This window comes from Aethalodelphis obliquidens, unplaced genomic scaffold, assembly GCF_003676395.1.
Source record: "Aethalodelphis obliquidens isolate GAN/ISIS:26980383/991018 unplaced genomic scaffold, ASM367639v1 scaffold14, whole genome shotgun sequence".
Taxonomy (NCBI): domain Eukaryota; kingdom Metazoa; phylum Chordata; class Mammalia; order Artiodactyla; family Delphinidae; genus Aethalodelphis; species Aethalodelphis obliquidens.
The window spans coordinates 29,348,758-29,369,108 of NW_020837958.1; the positions used below are offsets into that span (position 1 = coordinate 29,348,758).

Sequence of the window (20,351 nt, forward strand, 5' to 3'; positions counted from 1 at the left end):
AAAAAAAAAAAAAAAAAAAGATAGATATGGATACAAATTTTATTGCTTAAAATGTATATGTGTTAACTATCTCAAACCCTCCAAAGTGCAAACATACAGTGCTCATTTGAAGCCAGATTGGAACAGAGTTGCTTTTAATCTAGAAAATCCATTTGGGGGATATTTATCAGGTTTTCACTCTAATTCACTTATTCATTTAAATTAAACAAATAATGAAGTATTACATCTTTTCTTTTAAAATTCCTATTACTTGAAATTATACCTGTTAGCTTTGAATGACTGTGACAATGTCATGAAATTTATTGTCTCTTGGAGTTGCATCAAAATCTTTTTTTAAAAAGGAAGCTTATAAATGATCATGCTTAGGAAATTTGAAAAAGTTTGTGTGAAAATCGAAACAATAAATTTACTTATTCAGTTATTTAACAAGTATTTATTTAGTGGCTATAACGTGCCAGGTACTGTTCTAGACCAGTAGTCCTCAACCGGAGGCAATGTTGCCCACCAGAGTTCAGTTGACAGCGTCTGGAGACAGTTTTGATTGTTATGACTTGGGGTGGGGGTGGAGATGCTACTGGCATCTAGTGGGTAGAGGTCAAGGATGCTGTTGAATATCTTACAATGCACAGTTTAGCCCCTCACAACCAAAAAGTATCCAGTCCCAGCTATCAGTAGTGCTGAGGTTTAGAAAACCTGTGTGAAACAAAGTCTTTGTCCTAGGGAGTTTACATGCTAGCTGGGGAAAGGGAAAATAGGGAAAGAAATATTTAATAAAGAGTTGGGATTGCAAATCTTACTCGTCTTAACAGAAATATCCCACCTACCTATCTACCTGTCCACCTGAACCTGTATGTGCAGGTTTAAAAAGACTGAGACCTATATGATTGTTTATCCTGAGTTCTTTGCTTCACTTTGATCTTCAAAACTAAGACTTTTATTCTAGTCAGTCACTTCTGGCTAGAACAGTCACAGTTCTCCTCAGGCTCATTTTCTCAATTGTATTAAGCACACCATATACTCTGGCTTTTGGTAAAGTAATATTATTTCTGACTATAATAGTGTATAAATCTATATTTCCAAGTGAAGTAAATATGAAATTTGGTGAGGACATGGGAGCTGTTTATTAGTTTTTATAGGATGCTATTTGTTGAGATCCCATAGGATGAGTGGAATCACTCTTGGCAGAGAACCTGTATTTGATGTGTGACTTGGATATTACAAAGGAAGCCTGCCTTTCTTTCTAAAAACAAAACTAAACAAAACAGATTTAAGAATAGTATGAATATTATATGTATATATGTATACCTACATATATACGTATACATACACGTATATAATACGTATTGCATAGTATTTTAAAGTTTAATAAGCAATTTATATTTAGGCTTTATAATAAATATGATTTAATATTATCCCCATATTTTAGAAGAAGAAAATGAGGCTCAGATGGAAGTGTTGGACCAGATTACTTATCTATTAAACAAAACAGGGCCATAATGCGTGGTTTAAGTGCATTTTAAAATTTACTTCTTGATCAGGATTCTTTGCTTTAAACTGTGCTGTATGTAGGTATGTAGGAAGCACAGTCATTTAGAAGCTTTCCTGAATGACTTATTCTCCTCTTATTATAATATTCAAGTGAATTAAAAATAATCGAATTGAACTATAAAGGGGAAAAATTCAAAGCCAGCATCACATTCTTGGGATCTCAAAGAGTTCATGTATTTTTCCAAATTTCTAGTTAACTGTCCAGAAGAAGCTTCAAGCCTAATAGAATTAACCAATATAAGAATTATCATGAAATATGTCTTATTCTGTAGCTTCCTTTTGAGGAAAATGCTTAGAATGTTTTTGCTGAATGCTGAGCTCTATTCTTTTGAGAGTTTCTGGGCCTGTCTTAACATTTCAGTTTTGATGAGTCTCCTGGAGTAGCTGGGGAGTGTGTCCTTACCCGTGCCTAGCCTGTGCTGCTGTCTGAGCGCATCCGGCCGGTTGCATGCCAGCAGATGAAGCAGATGCTCGACCACACTGGAATGGTGCGCCTGCTGCATCAGGAGCTGGGGATTCCTCCTGACATCTGGACTTTGCTGGGTCGGGAAGCCTGCCTCGGGCCAGGAGGCTGCGGGAGCTGTGGGGCAGAGAGCGTAGAGTCTTTGCTGCTCTTTAAGCGATTAGGGCACCGAAGCGGCAATAATATTGAATTATCGCTTGGCTGCTTTCTTCTCCGCAATCTTGGGACAATAGAAGAGTCAGGAAGGAGCATTTACAGTAAAGCCATGTTCAGAGAGACAAGACTAATTATAGAGCATTAAAGAGCTTTATTTTAAATGATTTAATTTACAGACACCTCTGGACAGTATATGAAACTTTTTAGAGCCATAAACCCAGTAGCTTAAAGAGACTTTTCTAATTTAAAACGGCTAGTATAGAACCATTATTTCAGCAGTTTTCTAATTTTAGAAAGTTTGGTCAAGGTGTGCCACTGAAGATACAGCATCTGCTAAAAAAAGAGAAAATGTACTGATGCTTGTAGTTGCTGGGGAAAAGTTCTCTGGCTTGAGGGGAAGGAAGACTTTAAGAGATTGACTGAATCATGCACTGGCTTTTTCAGTTTCACTTTATCACACTGAAAACTGGTCTGCATTTGCTACCCAGAGCTGAAACCATCTATTACACCAATTTCCTTTATGATATGTGTTATTTAAGCACAAAAGATGTGGAAATGGGTAGTTTAAAATGTATTTTGTGATGAACAGTTGTCACATTATGTTGCTTTTCCTCTTATAATTTTTCATTAGTGAGACCTCTGTGTTCAAAGAAGCCTTCTTATAAACAGATTATGGCCATTTGTGTTCACAGTAATATATTGGAGAAGAACGCTGTGTTGCTCTCACTTAACCTTTAGTATTCTAAGGGGGTTATATTTAATTAACACTGGTGAGAGACTGACCTGAGAGGCTGTGGAAAACGATTGAGCTGCGTTTTCCAAGCTCTGCTCTAGTCAGCTGGGAGAGAAATTAAAAAAAAAAAAAAAATTAGAAAGTACTATTTTCTGAAATTCCCTCTAACTAAGCTGTATTTCAACGGGCCATTTAATGCTCAAATGGACAAAGGTATTACTTCAGTCATTGAATTGTATCAAACTCCTTCTCAGAGGCCCAGTTTAAAAACTCTATAGGAAAAGTGGTTTAGCGTCACATTCTCAATGGATTATTGCTAGATCTGCTTAAAAATAAAAAAGCAAATAATTAAAAAAAAAAAAAAAAAAAAGGAAGGAGAAACACTCACTGTCACTAAATGGAGTGGAGCATGTGCCCCAACCAGTCCTCAGTGTACTGGGATTGCCCTCCAGAGTTTAGGAGCTCCTTAGACCACGTAGAAAAAGATACTCCTCTCTGAAGTGCTCACCTGCTCAGAACACCTTCCTCACCTCCTAGGAAGTGTTTGCTCCAGGGCCCAAGGGGCAGTCCCTGAATAATAAATGCATAGTTATATCACTGGCTTAGACATAGCACAACAGAGAGAGTGAGAGCAAGAATGAGAAGCTTTGTTGAGAAAGTAGAGGCCTAGATGTGACTGATTTGGGTGAAAGTCCTCCACTTTTCCATCCATTTATCAATGGTTTTAATAAAGAGGCATTGCTTAGTTGCAGAACAAAATAGTCATATATAACTCATTTATATCCAACCATACTATTCCTGATTTTAGATCCACCTCTGCCACGTTTACTGATTATGAACACTTAACACCAAATATAGATATACCTCACTGTGAAACAGGAAAATGACGTATATCATCAGGTGATGATTTGCCACTGTGTATTCGAACAACATGCTCACTCTTTATTTAGTAGCTAGCTTGTTCTCTGACATGCTTTCTGTCTATACGATAGTGAATGGCTTGAGGTTTCAAGAAATCGGTTCCACAAGACCTCTTCGGTTAAAAGAACTATGTGACCATGAGCTAATGTCCTCTAAACTTCAGTCTCCTCAGCTATGAAATGGGGATAATGAAACCTCCCATGTTGTGAGGATTAAATGAAGTAACATAAACACCATTTCTCTCCACATCCTTATACTTGTATCTCTCTTATTACTTCATTAATTCAACATATTTTTAGAACACGTACTATGTACTTAAGGTACTCTGTTAGGCAAGCAAGCTAAACAAGTTCCTGTCCTCTTATAGTATAGTAATAGCCTAGGGACGAAAGCAATTAAATGAGCAATACTTCAAAGTGATAAGAACAGGCGAGGTATGGCTGACCATTTGGTACGTGTACATTCAAGTATACTCATTTATTGGTTGGCCAAGCTGGTTTTGTATAGGTTCTTTGAAATCTTTTTCTCTTAATGCCTATGCCTGATGACCTCACCTAAGTTAAAAAAGCATGAGGCCCAGTGCAGGGCTCTTTAGCAAGAAGTGATGATCAGGCAGCAATTAAGGTACTTTAAACTGGACTTGCCACCAATCAAGAAAAAGTGCCACAGGACTTCCCTGGTGGTGCAGTGGTTGAGGATCCACCTGCAGGGAACATGGGTTCCAGCCCTGGTCCGGGAAGATCCCACATGCCGTGGAGCAACTAAGCCCGTGCACCACAACTACTGAACCTGCTCTCTAGAGCCCGCGAGCCACAACTACTGAGCCCACGCACCACAGCTACTGAAGCCCACGCACCTAGAGCCCATGCTCCGCAACAAGAGAAGCCACTGCAATGAGAAGTCTGTACACCGCAATGAAGAGTAGCCCCCTGCTTGCTGCAAGTAGAGAAAGCCCACACACAGCAGCGAAGACCCAACGCAGCCTAAATAAATAAATAAAATTAATTAATTAAAAAAAAGAAAGAGTGACACAATATTGAAAGAAAAGCCTTCACAAATAGACAATGAGATTGTCAAACTGCATAGATTTTCAGAGTCAGAAAGGCGTTTAGAGCCCTAGAGTTAGGTGAGATCCTAACTCTACCATTAGCTCCATGAGCTTGAGCAAATTAATCTTTCTATACCCAAATTCTATTAAATGGATATGGGGATACCTATCCCCATAGAGCAGTTGTGAGAAATAAATAAGAAAATGCTTGTGAAAGATGCTTCACATACTGTCAAGTATCATATGAATCTTTTGGTTTTATAGTTGAAGAGACTGAGAGATAGATTGACTTGACCAAAGCTACACAGCTTGTTAAGTGGCCTGAGTTAGGGTGTGTAGAATTGTGAGGGAACAGTGTGAAGAACTAAATTTTATGACTTCTTGTGAATAAATTTTGGATGAAAAACTGAATTTAAACGTATGGCCAAGAGGAAGATATATCTCATGCTTCTGCTGATTCTAAGTTGGGGTGGGCAGGGATGAGGTTCTGTAGAGATATATGTTTTACAATTGAATGTCCCAACTTAATGAAGATTCTCCTTTAAAAAAACAAAATAAGGCATATTAAAGTATAAGCCCCTGTAACAGTACTGGTAGTAGTGACAAGGCCAGAGTGTAAATTTATATAAACATGAAAAATGATTAATTGTTTAATTCGTTCACTCATACATTAATTCCCCACGTGTTTATTAAGTGCCTACTGTGTAATAAGTACTCTTCTCTATTTGGGGGATACTAAACTGGATAGAACTTGATCCCTGCCCTCAGAGGGCCCACGGTCTGGTAAACAATGTGATAATTATTAAAGTATATGTGTTTCCAAAATAAAAATGCTGTGGGAGGAGAAAGTGTTAAGCTCTGCCTGGGGAAGTATTGGCAATCTTCATGGATGAGGTGATGTTAAAATGAATCTCGAAAGGAGAGTAGAAGTTCTCTAGGTTTATGGGAGAAGGAATCAGAGTGGCAGAGATACAGAGGAGATAAAAAGCACTCCAGACAAAGAGCACAGTCTGCCCATCGGTGTAGAAGCACTAGACAGCATAGCACACTCAGAAAACAACCAATGGTCTGGCGCAGGCTGAGTGTACAAGAGCAATAGGAGGTGAGATTGGAAAGGTAAGCGAGGGGTCAGATCACAAAGTGTCTTTTACACCACACTTGGGAATTTGCAATGCATGTGGTAGACATAATTTATTCAAACCATAAGTGGTAAAGTGGTAATTCTGAGATACCACTGGGCATGGGTAATGTTTCTGATTTGGTTCTGATTCCACTTTCTGGAAATTCGGTGTTCTGTGCCCCTAGCTCCACCCCCTGGCAGTTGTGTTTGTTCAGTTATCCTCCGTGGCCACACCTGAAATGTGCTTTAGGGACTCTGCCCTCCCTCCTGACTAAGCAGTATAGAGAACAACTTTATGATGTGATATTCCTCTATTAATTTGATCTCTACTTTACATTTCCCATTACACTAGATTCAATAGTTAGGAAACTACGTTTGTTAAGATTCCTAGTCCCTTTAGTGCAATGGTACCCTGTGGCAAGTGAAACTGTACAAATAGTGTAATGATACATGCGGAATAAACAAAACTGTTTAAGATTGAAGCAAAGCCAAGGTCCAACCATTTCCCTGGGATTTGGGGAAATCTTGTAATCTGCAGTTTGTACTAAACCCCGTCATATTTAGCACATTGCTTCTCAGTGAATGGGCCTTGATACTATATTTCAACCAAATGATGAAGCAAGGAGTAAAATCTATAAAGAAAAGCTACGGTTCTTCTAATTGTTAATGCCTTGCAATTATGCCCCTTTCTGGAATAATAAAATGTTCCTTGGCAGAGGTCAGGATCTCTGCCACTGACTTATTTAACAGATCTTCTTAACATCTGTCCTGCAGACTGTGCACTTTATTAGTAGACAAGAGACCCAACAGACTTAGCCTGCTGTGTCCCTTTTTCACATTCACACAGCTGTGGATTAACTCAGACTTTCCAGAAGAGGACCAACCAGAAGGGATAGTAATGTTATTGGCTGATTCTAAAAAGATGGGAAAAAAGAGCAGAAACAAATGTTGCCCTAGTACAATTCAGTGTTTTTAGGGTGACAATTACCAGTCTGTTGTAAAAAGGAATAAAAGCAGCTATTTCACTAAGAAAGGAAAGTCTATTCATATCTGTGTGGGAACCTAATCAGGCTCTTGTTTCCAATGACGATGACTCCACAGTCGCACCAGGTCTGCGACAAGAATGCTCCTTTTGTATGCCGATAATGTGGAAACGATAAAATTTCCTTTAAGAGACATATGTGTTTACATCATGAGATGTGTTATTTGACAAAATGCTTTGTTCTCCTCGTATTTTCCATGCAGAGTTTCATGCTGGGTTGTTTGGCTGGAAATCTTTGATTAACTAGAATTAGTTGCTGAAATAAAATAGACACTTTTGTTTTATGAGTCCTCTTGCTGAGCTGTAAATTATAGTAAAACATATAAGAAGTGACAGAAAGAAGTGCTGATTTGAACCTCTGACCCACGACAGGCACAAAAACATAAGATTATTCCTTCAAAGAGCTGCAGAGAGACATAAATATTCCATGGTCCGCTTGGAATTATGCCCTCTTAACAAACTAAAGTTGTGATTTTACATCGTGTAACGAGCGTTTTCTAGAGGTGTTACGGTAGGCTTAGAGGAGATATTGAGATTTCGAAAATCCCCCCCTAAGTTAGAACTTTGAATGCTTAAGGGGTTTTCTCTGTCCAACAATGGACAATGAAAACAAGAACAAAGCAAAGTTCCTGTTCCCTAAATGAATAGCCAAGGGTGGTTTCCCTTTTTCCAGAGAAGTGGTACATTTTATAAACCTTAAAGCTACATTTGGCCCTTAGTGTGAACATTTTAGCTCTATGGAGCAGTCTTTGGGTACTAGCCCAAAGGAATGGGCTGGGAGGGGAGACACTACTAAAAGCAGAACAGAAATTCTAATAGTCTAAACATTCCCTGTGTTGCAGGGATTGGTGTCCATTCTGCTCAGGACTTTTGTAGTTGTTGTTAAATAATTTTACAGGATTATTTTTAAACTTTTAGCTAACATAAGATCTCTTTTTTGGGCTTTACTTTAAGTAAAACCTACCTAACTCTCCTCAGTCAAAACTCTATTTGTTATGGATGTGTTAACTAACCTTATTGTGGTAATCATTTCACAATAGATACATATATTAAATTGTCACGTGTCCACGTTAAAGTTACACAACTTTATTTACCAATTATATCTCAATAAATCTGGGAGAAAAGAAAAAACTAATTGTTCCCAGTGATGGTGTTTCAGTAGTAATTTGAAATGTATCATATTGTGTCTTTCTTCCTCTCTCCTTCCTATTCTTGCTCTGAGCACCTGAAAGACAGCCTATCTTCTTCATCTTTGTATTCCTAATACATTTTTGCTAAATTGAATAAAAATGCCAAGTATTTTCTGAATAAGATCTTTGGAGTGACATCTGTTAAAGAGAATATACCGATAAGGATTTAAGAACCTACAGGTTTTGAGTCTTTATGGTGAGCCCCTGTTATAAGTATTTTATGTGCATTAACTTATTTATTTATTCCATACAACAAATCTTTTGGAGTAGGTGCTCTTATTTTCCCATTTCAAAGATGTGGAAATTTAAGGCACTGAGAGATTAAAAAACTTGCCCGAGATCACATAATTAGTAGGTTGTGACTGAAGAGTGTGCACACTTAGTCACCGTGTTGTCCTCCCTCTCCTAAACTAAGCATATAAACCTTAGTTTTCTAAGTTTCTTCTTCAGTCCTTTATATTAACCATTACCCACTTCATCTGCTAGAATGATTCTCCAAGGTGGATTATTGAGATAGGTGTCAGTATCATATCTAGTGACATTAAAGCTCATTATATGTTTATTACAAACTATTTGAATGATTTTTACTATGGCTGCTGTGTATAAGGTATCATTCGTTTCTGCTAATTAGAGAGTTAGCCATAGGTATTACTGTAGGATACAGATGGCATATTTAAATACTGCAAAATACACTGAAGTTCTCCAAGTGGCAATACTAATAATTTGCAGGCTGAAAATGATAGTTCGTGGAGGTGACTATGAAACAATGTAAAACATTTATTTGAATTTTAAAATACAGAAGAAAATATAAGAGTAAGGGACGAATAGGATAGTTTGCATTATTTCTTACCGAGTTTACTGGATCACTTAAAAGTGAATTCAAAATACATCCTTGGGGCTTCCCTGGTGATGCAGTTGTTGGGAGTCCGCCTGCCGATTCAGGTGACGCGGGTTCGTGCCCGATCTGGGAGGATCCCACGTGCCGCGGAACGGCTGGGCCCGTGCGCCATGGCCGCTGAGCCTGCGCGTCCGGAGCCTGTGCTCCGCGGCGGGAGAGGCCACAGCAGAGAGGCCCGCGTGCCGCAAAAAAAAATAAAATAAAATAAAAAACAAAATACATCCTTATCTCTCAATATTTATTACAAATGCACATTTCATGTTATTTTTTTTTTTAAGATTTTTAAATTTATTTTATTTATTATTTGTGGCTGCGTCAGGACTTAGTTGCGGCACATGGGCACTTCGTTTTGGTGCATGGGCGTCTCTTTAGTTGTGGTGTGTGGGTTTTCTCTTCCCTAGTTGTGGCACGCAGGCTCCAGGGCATGTGGGCTCTGTAGTTTGCGGCCCGCAGGCTTTCTAGTTGAGGCGTGCAAGCTCAGTAGTCATGGCACGTGGGCTTAGCTTCCCAGCGGCATGTGGGATCTCAGTTCCCTGACCAGGGATCGAAGCTGCGTCCCCTGCATTGTAAGGCAGATTCTTTACCACTGGACCACCAGGGAAGTCCCTCGTGTTATTATTAAATATGAGATTTAAAAAATAAATCTGTACATTTCATTGTAGGTATAAAATTTTGTTCATTAGCATAATTCTAGTGTTCAACCTTCCAAAGTCTCCTGAGAAATTATAAGCCAGTTTAAAACAGTTTACAGTTTAAAAACAGTAAAAACATTTTCATATAATAAACACATTTATTTCCAACCAGCAAAATTTGTTCTGTCCATTCATTAAAGGGAAAAATTAGCATTTAGAAAATATTACACTTTCATGCATTTTTTTCCCAAATATATATTTATAACAATTTAAAAACTTTTTTCATTGCATACTTACCCATATTTGTCTTCATTCCGTGTTGTTTCTGGAGGCTTCCTTATGGATGGAAATCGAAAGGCATAGTAGCTGGGCAGTTGTAGAATATTTTTCAAGCAATAGCATCTGGTTTCTTGGCAATCATCATGGGCCAAGGCAAGGCAGCCCTGGCATATCTCCAGATTCTCCTGTGGGTATTGCTGAGGGATTTCCAGGTCTGCCATGTTGTTGTAATGGTGTTTCCTAGAAACCCAGAAACTCAGAATGGAATCCAAAGTCTGTCTGATAGTACACAAAATCTGCATGATCTGGCCCCCTTGCTATCTTTTTGACACCTGACCTATTACCCTTTGCCCAGCTCACTCAGCTGTAGCCACACTGGCCTCCTTGCTGTTTCTCAAACATTCTAAGCACAAGCACACCCTTGGCCTTAGGACTTTTCACCTATCCTTTGCTTCTGTCTGCGATGCTATCCCCAGATAATGACCTGGTTTGCTCCCTCAGTTCTTTTGGGTCTGTATTCAAATATCCTCTTCTTTTAGTTTTTCTGACCTCCTCTATATTTCTTGCATAGTACCTGGCCAGTAGTAGCCACTCAATAAATAGTTTTTGAATGAGCTTGAACTGAAGTTCACCTTTCAGTTACAAAGAAACAATGCTTTTAAGTATTGGGAACCTAACATATATTCATTTACTGAAAGTATTTTATTAAACTCAGCACATGCACTCAAATATATATACCCACTGAAAAATTCCTTGTGACTTAGTTTATGGGAAATAATGCTTGGATTTCACATCCAACTTCTGGACTCATTGATAAGTATTTATATCCTATCGGTACAGTCAAGATGCATTTGTTTAAGACTTCTCTGATGAGCTGTGGCTTTGCGACTAGAGCTATGGCTTTGCGACTAGAGAGTTAAAGGAGCATTACAAATGCAAGCTGTACCACTTGGAGCACATTCAGAGAGCTGGATCTCTTCAGCATTGCCTGCCCAGCTCTTGGAAACAGAGGAAAACAGTAAGAATCATTCCCATAATGCCTGTTTCCAACTGCCCTCATTATCACCTCTTCGAATATCTCACTTCAACAACCAAATTACCAGTTGTTTCAATGACTGCACTTTTATTTCTGTAAATAAAGCATTATGTATTTACATATTTTTTTAGCACCCTGAAAGAAAAGATACTTGGAAGAAGCAGCAAGAGATTGAGTTTTCTTGCTAAAACTATTGGGGGTGGATTTGTTTATTTTTAGTTATTTGCACTGGGCAACTATGTTCCATAAGGAAATGCTCTTCTGAGTGCATTCCAATATAATTGGTGCAATCAGAGAATGAATTCCGATTTTTTTTTTTTTCATGGCAGACGACAGGGTGCTCTGTTATTTGATGGGTTCCCGATTTTTAAAAATATTCTCTTTGTTCAAGGGTAGGACCTTTGACCTGAGCCTCTTTCCTATTCTTTTTTCTGTTTTTCACAGCTTCGCCTCTCCTCCACACCCAACGTATTCCCCCTATTCCCCGTCCCATTAGCACAATGAGTTATGTCAGAGGAGCAAGCTACTCAGTGCTTGGGAAAATAGGCAAGATGATCTCTAGCCAGGAAAACTCTTTTTTGAATTCATTTTTCTTTACTTGACATTCTTAAGCCGGCTGCAGGGGATAATGAAATGAATTAAACAGGTCTTGGCTCTCCAGTGGCTTACAGTCAATGCTTGTCCCATTTTTCCCTTGGTTTTTTGTGGGAAGACAAATGGCAGAAGTCTCAAAGGGGGTGAAATAGATCTGCTCTCACCTGAGACAAATTTGTCCCTTTATTTATTTTTGCATAAACTTTCATTTTAACATCTGTAGAAACCTTAATGTAATTATAATTAACTATGGTTAATTATTATTATTACTATGGTTGCATTTTAAAATGTGTACATTTTAAGACAAATATTAAAATAAAATTCTACAACATAAATCATTCTTGGGTGCCCAGTGATGACTTTTTAAGTACATGTAGGATGAATTTCTCTTTAAATCTTAGGGGAATGGTGGAAAAACATCCCTTTTATGTAGTCCAAACTAAAAGCTCTGATAGAAAGTACAAACTCTATTTGCAGTTAGTTCCCCAAGAGAACAGAACACAAAGAGAAATGAGTCCTTGTGAACACCAAATGGGGAAAATAGGGAACCTTGGGTTCTAGATTTCTTTCTACCCACTGCTCACAAGTTGATGTGCTTATGGAAATCACTTCCTTTTCTAGGCTTTAGTTTTCTTCATCTGTAAAGCAAAAGGATTGGATTAGATCATGTATACAATTCTTCCTTCTGCTAACATTGTGTTATCTGGTGTTTCTTTGCAAGAAAATCAATGCATTACATGGTGAATTCACATGCTTATTGGTCCAAAAAGACAGAAATGAAGAGAACTGACCTCCACCTCTGGGGTTCTTTTTGGAGAGGATGTGAGGAAAAGTATACTAAGAAAATGGTGTGGGCAGAAATTATAGTAATTTTAAGAAGACAGAGACAAGGTAAATGAAGGGGTTTTAATGGTCCATGTTAACAGAGCATCTATTAATTGTCAGGCATTAAGTTAGGTGCTAGGGACATAAAAGCAAATAAGACTCAGTTCTTCCCTTAAGGAACTCATAATTTGGTGAAAGTACACAGAGATAGAGAATGAGATATAGTGGGAACACAAAGGAGGCAGTGGTCAGGTAAGTCTTTAAGGAGAAGGTGATTTTTGAGTTGAGACTCAAAAGATGAGTAGAATTATGATAAACAAGAGGGGTTAATAGGAAAGGAAAATATGGCAATAGAAAAATATGCAGGAGGGGCAAGGAGATTAACTTGGAAATTAACCCAATATGTGACAAGTGGGAGTAGTAGTTCTTCCCCTATTCCTCCTCTCACCTCCTATCCTCACAGCCAATTTTCTTTGGTATCAAATATTAGGGATATAGCTAAACAAGTAGCTTCTATGCTGAAAACAAGAACTTCAGTTCTTTCCTTCCATAAAACCACAGCTATATTTCCTGGATCATTTTGTTGACATTGGAGGTTTATGAGAAGTAAAAGTATTTGTGATCGCCTTCAAATGATTTTTAAGCTCTCTCCCCCACCCCTCCTTCAGTCTGTAGTGACTTGTTACTGACCCAGTTTCTTCCCTGTGCTGAACAAGCACTGAATCAAGCTGCTTAATTACCCCTGTCTCCGTTTCACCTTCTCACAGCCTCACAGCTGAACTTATCCAGCTTTATAGCGTGCCTTGCTTGGTAGGCAGAGGAATGGTCATCAGTATTGTTTTGAGAGGGTAACAAAATCCAGGATATCCCTGGAGAACTGAGCCAGGCTTGGGGCCTAGTGTTAGGCAGCATCAATCAAGTAAATAATGACATTTTCTTAAGGTTGCCCCCTTACCCACCCCGCTTGTTTCTCCAACATTTCCTTACTGTGCCCCTGAGGTAGTGTCAGGGAAACACAGCAACAGCATCTGAGTTAACCTGGGCTAGAGGCCTGGGGTTCTCAGATATTACTTGGAACCATAGCAAATCAGGTAAATATAAAGGTGAGAGTTGAAATCTTCAAGTTAGTGCCTATTGAATCTGTTTTTATAGAATAGCATTTTTCTCTTTTCTTCCTTTCTTCATTATCTACCAATAGGCAAGTTGTATTTGAGGGAGAATTTTGTTTTCTTTCTCTCTGGGTCAGATTCCAACAGGCCACTTTAAAATGCCCTTTCTAATTGAAATGACAAAACACAGGAGAATTTACTCCAAAAGAATACAGCAAGTGAAGTTGTGCCTGCTTTTTTACTTTGGTTTCCATATACTAGAGCACACTGGTGCCAATTTAAAGCCCCTGTCAATTTCTCTTTCTATCAAGTTCTCCTATTTCTACCCATAGTCTGCATTGTTCTCTTTACTTTATCAGTCTGATAAACATGTCACTAGGGTATTTCAGGCGTCTTCTATTATGGCTCAAAGATTGGTTGGAGCAGGGAGTTTAGCTAAAAATTGTGCCCCTTGCTCCTTCAAGGTGGCTGGTAGTACCCGTAACTCTTCTTTCTCCATTTGAGGATTGTGAAATGCCATTTTAGAAAAAGTAGCTGTGAGACATCTGGAAGATGTCAAAAGAGCTCAGAAGAGCAGCAATATCAGAATCTCTCTTCTTGGACAGTGATTCTTGTCTGGTGGTTAGGAATAGGAAATGCGTTTCATTGTGATTCATTGTATAGCTTATTTTAACATATAAAAGCAGAAAGCACATGGGCTTTAAAGTGAGACTGACTCTAAAATAGATAATAATTCCTATCATATATAACTATTTTGAAGATGAAATAAAATAATAAAGTAAAATACCTAGCACAGTACCTGACTGAGCTGGTGCTCAATATATGTTTGTTGAATTAACACACGAATGCATGGGGGTGATGACTGGATGAGTGATTATGTGAAAATCGTGATTATGAGGATAAAAGGCCTTTCACCTTTTTTTTATGGTGCTCTCCTTTGGAGATCTTATGTGATTTTATCACAGAAAGCAGGTATAAAAGAATATATATGTATTTCACATTATAGGAAATATTAGATGCACTGTGACACCATCCATTATAATTTGACGTAAATTTGACTCCTTGGGGGGGAAAAGCATGCCTTTCTTCCCAAATACAATAGTGTTGTAAAATGACCCTGACACAAAACATTTCTTAGGTCTTGGCCATAGGCCAGCGTGTGTACTCAAAGACACTCAAGAATTTTACCACAAGGCTGAGTTTGGTTGGTAGGACCTACTGTTTTGTGCTGAATCTAAGCAGACTTAGTTATTAAAGTGTCACTAGGATCCAAGGCTAGTCTTAGGACACAGAACTCCAGAAACTACTAGAGGTAATATGTATTTGTGGGTTTGTGAGATCTTCATAGGACTTTCTTAATCCTGTGCTTAAAAGATTGGTCAATAAGGGGCTTCCCTGGTGGCGCAGTGGTTGAGAGTCCACCTGCCGATGCAGGGGACACGGGTTTGTGCCCCAGTCCGGGAGGATCCCACATGCTGCGGAGCGGCTGGGCCCGTGAGCCATGGCCGCTGAGCCTGCGCGTCCGGAGCCTGTGCTCCGCAACGGAAAAAAAAACATTGGTCAATGAGTTAGTGATCAAGCATAGAAGAGAGTCTTTGTGTCTTGGTTCTAGTTCATTGCTCTTTCTAGGTACTTCTCTTTTGGGGATAAAGTCTGAAATTATTAATGTGGCCTGATAAGACCCTACCCCTCTTTCGCCTCTTCTCATGCCGCTCTGTGCTCACTCAGCAGTCGCACCATGTTGGCCTTTTCTAAGTTCATCGAAAAACGTTACCTTCTTTCCTGCCTCAGAGCCATAATAATTGATGTGTCTTCTTTTTGGAGTGTTCTTTATCAACCTTTCCACATGGATAGTTGTTGAAGCATTACTTCCTTAGAGAAGCTATTCTGATCCTTGTAGTCCTTCAGGCTACATTAAATACCTTTGTTAGACAGCCACCTGACATTCTATATTTTTCTTTCTCAGCACTTATTCTAACTGTAATTCATAGTTACTACCTAAGCATTTATTTAATACCTCCATTAAGGCAGGGACTATTTCTGAGCTGCTTGTTGTTGCACCTCCATTGTTTAGCACAGTGTTTAGTTAATAGTACACATTTAATAAAGATTTGCCATTGAAAATTTCATCTGTACTGGAAATGTGCTTGAAAAGTACCAAGGTTGGTTCATATATCCATTTCTACTTTAAATGATAATGCTGGAATGAGAGCTAGAGAATTCTTATTCTAGCTCCAGTACTAACTATACGATCTTGGGCGTGCTACTTCTGTTCTCTAGACCTCAGCTTATCAGTGTAATGAAGAGGTCAGACTAGACTAAATGATCTGTTAAGCCCCTTTCAATTCCAGGTACTAAGTATGTTATTGTTCAGCTTACCAAAATTTTAGTGCTGGCTACTTTATTAAAACTGAAGTAATAATAAAGGTAGGGTTTATTTAGCCATAAAATAGTAAAAGCATTTCTTAAAGTGCTCCTATAAAATATGAGTGATTTTATAATTTTGAAAAATATTTAACAAGGCTCATTTTTACATGTATGCTCTGCATGTCTTTATATATTTTGGATAAAGAGACAATTCAATATCCCAAACAACCACTGAACATTTTTCAAAATTGAAATGGAAGAACCTATACTTACAAAAACAGTCTTCACCAAAGTATAAATGTTTAAAGGACTTTGGCTAAGCCTGTTATAAGCTTTACTGCATTGTTGATTTTTTAAACCTCAATGTTGTTTGGAAATTAATATTATTATCATCATTATGACTATGAACTGTGTTCTGAGAATCTTACATGGAATGACTTTTGTAAATGCTTATGTAATAGTTAATCAGAGTTTAACCTTTTTCCTTCCTAAACCATTAGTTTGCAAAGGAGTTTTCTAACTTATAAAGCTATTTATTTGAATAACTAGTATTTTATATTCTTTCAGAAAAGGATGCAGTAGCATTTAGGGAAACTTTAAATTTATAAGTAACTAGGCTGAGAAGAAAAATTAATACTACAATTTGTGTTAGAAAAGTGTAAGATGGGTTAGTGAAGCTAGCAGTTATTGAGGAGCTATCTAGTCAACATTCTAAAAATGACTTCAAGAGAATAATTTCTTGTAAAACAGTATAATTTAATTTGCACTGAATTTATTTTCCTTTTATTTCTTAAAACTCAGCACCATGAAATTATTCATTACATTTACAATAAATATAATCGTATACCACTGCTGTTGCCTCATTTATAGAGAGAATATCTCTCCTCCCTAACATCCAGGGATTTTATATTTAGCACATTAACTCAGAAAATATTGATTGGTTATCTCTTATTTGCAAGTCACTATTGTTGATGCTAGGCATTCAAAAATAATTAGGTTGGGCTTCCCTGGTGGCGCAGTGGTTGAGAGTCCACCTGCCGATGCAGGGGACACGGGTTCGCGCCCCGGTCCGGGAAGATCCCACATGCCGCGGAGTGGCTGGGCCCGTGAGCCATGGCCGCTGAGCCTGTGCACCCGGAGCCTGTGCTTCGCAACGGGAGAGGCCACAACAGTGAAGGGCCCGCGTACCACAAAAAAATAATAATAATAATAATTAGGCTGATCATGACTTCAGTAAGCTTACAGTCTATCAAGCATGATAAGACATGTGCATAATTAAACACAAAGTTAAAAAAAGGGATAAGCATTGCAGGAAAGGTGCAAATCAACTGTTAAGGATCTTTATCTTCCATCTCCTCCAGAGCTATATGCTTGTTCCAAGACTTTGAATCCTCCTCAGCTCCTAATACAGAGCCTGGCATATGGAACATATTCAATTAATGTTTGCTTAGAAGATGAGCTATTTGTGAAATTGTTCTGTAAACCTATGCCTATTCAATGAATGGCATTCTTTTCTCCAAGTCAGATCTAAAGTCTTCAGTCTGAAAAGCTCTATACTTCTATCTAAACTAATATATTTTGTTAGGCAGAATGTGAAAATTTTTATTTTCATGAGCACTTTCTATCTCTGCATTGGACTCTAATTTCTGATTTCTATTTCAAGGCTCATTCTACTAAATCTTATCTGATATTCTACTGTCCAGTTTACCCAGGTCTGTGAGTTTTACAGACTGTGGCTTTACTTCTTCCTGCCTCTAACATATCAGTATCCAGAAGGCACAAGGAATTCCAAGGAATCAACAGTTCTAAGGCAGCTTGCCTCTCTTAGGTACAAGCCTTTAGAACGGGATGTAAAATAGATGATTGTCGAAACTTCAGAGGGAGCAATGAACGCTACGCTGTTTCTCCAAGGCAACTATATTGTTCAATTATTTTGAAGGATTTCTGAATTTAGTCAGCCTTTTAAAAAATAGATTTGTGTCCAAAGATTTGTTTTTCTGCTTTTCTTCACTAATTGAAGTTCCTTGAAGGACTCAAGATTGAGTCAAATTGACTTTCTTCTGATCTTGTGAATCATGAGGTAAAATGAAGGCATAAATGATGTCTAAGGACTCTTGTCTCTCGAAGATTTCCTGACTCTTTAATACTCAATAGTAAGGCATATTGGTCATGATACCAGCCACCATATAGCCAGTACTTTTCCCCTCCGTTCAGTGCAGGACTTTTCTTCACTGGCCCAGCATCCACCCCCCACCCCCGCGCCCCACTCCCTTTGAAGACACCTGGATAGATTTTAAAGGAAAAAGATATAAAAGGAAACAAGGAAAAAGGGAACAAGATAGTCCTTTCTTTCCCCCGAAGTTCTAGCAGTTTGACTGACTCTTACTTGTGAATTTTTCTTGCCACTGAGTCATTGCACATACAGAATTATGAAACTTTAATTTCTTTAGAGGCTTGTTACATTAGAAAAATTGGTCCAAAGAAAGCAACAATCATGACATAAGCACATCTGGCTCTTGCAAGTTATTCTTTATTAAGCTTTCATTTAATTACATGTGCTGAAAGGTCTGTAATTTTTTTTATTTGTCCATCTGAATGTTAGTAATGCTGGAAATTACATACAAACCACCTGTTTTTCCTCCCCTACTAATATGGCAAAGTTTGAGCTATTTTCTCTGTGGTTAATGAACTAGGAAGCTTTCTATTTATTATGATAGAAATGTGACTATTAAGGTAGTCATAATCTTGATGGCTTAATTCTTGATGATAAGAAGAAAAGAAGATATTTGAATGGCATTTTCAAGCATGAAATTCTGTTAAAATTGAGGTATCTGAATTCTGGTTAGCCATAGCAGATTAACACATTCATTTATCACCAGTTTCACCCCAAAGCTAATACCTCTACAGTTAAGGATTTCACATCCTGTGCTAGGAAAAAGAAGCTTGATTTTGTTCCCCCACAAATCTGGCTATATTCTCTTTTGGATTATGTTATATGCTGCATAGAAATAAGACCCTGAGGAAGGAGGGACTGGCATTGGGCCTCAGGGATCTTGAGGGCAGCACTCTTATCATCCAGAAGGGTCAGCATCCCCAGAGAAGTTTAGTCAGTATTGGATTAGAATGATGTTCTTCCAGAAATCCCTAGGAAAGTTTAGATCAGTTTCTTAGTTCATGAATATTAAAATTACATGAATGGACATACCGACTTTTAAAGAACTTTTATGAAGATTTTAGGTACTAGGAAGAATATTTGAGACCATTTAGTCAAATTCCTTTTTGTATTATTGAAGACATTGAGTCCTAGAGCAATTCAATCCTTTGTTTAGGGTCATAAACTTATTTCTAGAAGGACCAGGAACAGAATAATGACTCCCATATCATTGTTCTTTCTTTCTGTTATACTGTTTATTCTCTTTCATTTTCCTCTTTTAAAATAGTGAAAGAGAAATTGCAAGGCTGTCAGAGAAACAATTATCTAACAATACGGTAAGTTTTTTTTGAAACTCCATTTCAGCTGCATTTAAAGAGATGATGTTTGTCTTCCCTCTTTTGCAGCAGCTCTATGCCGCTCAGCTGGCCAGCATGCAGGTGTCACCTGGAGCAAAGATGCCATCAACTCCACAGCCACCAAACACAGCAGGGGCAGTCTCACCTACTGGGATAAAAAATGAAAAGAGAGGGACCAGCCCTGTAACTCAAGTTAAGGTATTTACTTTGCAGGATTATGGAAACAGTTTGGAAAATAGCTTCACAAGAAAGGTAGTGAACCAGGCTGTGTTGGGAATAAACGGCAGGAAGCAAAACAGCCTAAAGGAACCCCAAAATGCTCCTCTTTATTGTAAATTTCATGATTGAGCACTGAGAAACAGGTGTTTCCCTTTTGATAACAATAGTGCCATATTGTGAGATCTTCACCTATATCTGCATACTTACTTCTCAAGGATTTTTCCCCTTTGGATTCTGGCGTTTATTTTTTAATGTTCATTGGCATGAATGGCCACGTTTTTATTACCAGTCTTTGTCATAGTCTTGTGACACTTCTCTCTAACTTCCTTAAACAGGTGGGGAGCCAACTTACAGTGCTAGAGGAGGAGGATCTCAAAACTTTAGATTGACAAAATAGAACCCAGTGCTAGACTTTATATGGTTTGTTGATAAAGCTCTCTCCTTCAAAAATAGTTATAAACGTGGTGGCTCTCAGGAATGAGTGGTGTCATAACGTAATCATGCTTTGATGCCATATATAGTTGTGATAGGATAAACAGGATTGCCCAAGTTATGACTGAAACATTAATAGATCCTTTCCTCACTGATTTTCAGTGTCTTAAAATGGGGTAGCCAGGAGGTGCTTGGTGACAGAGGGGAATTGATGATCCAGTCTAACTTT

General features: G+C 38.2%; 1 protein-coding gene across 1 annotated transcript in view; it reads left to right on the plus strand.

Moving 5' to 3' along the window:
• The window catches only part of SOX6 (SRY-box transcription factor 6), a 620,818-nt gene that overhangs the window by 509,156 nt on the left and 91,311 nt on the right, over positions 1-20,351 (plus strand). The window contains exon 12 of the mRNA XM_027115294.1: positions 19,520-19,669. Within this exon, the coding sequence (XP_026971095.1) occupies positions 19,520-19,669 (150 nt within the window). The remainder of the gene's footprint in view (positions 1-19,519; positions 19,670-20,351) is intronic.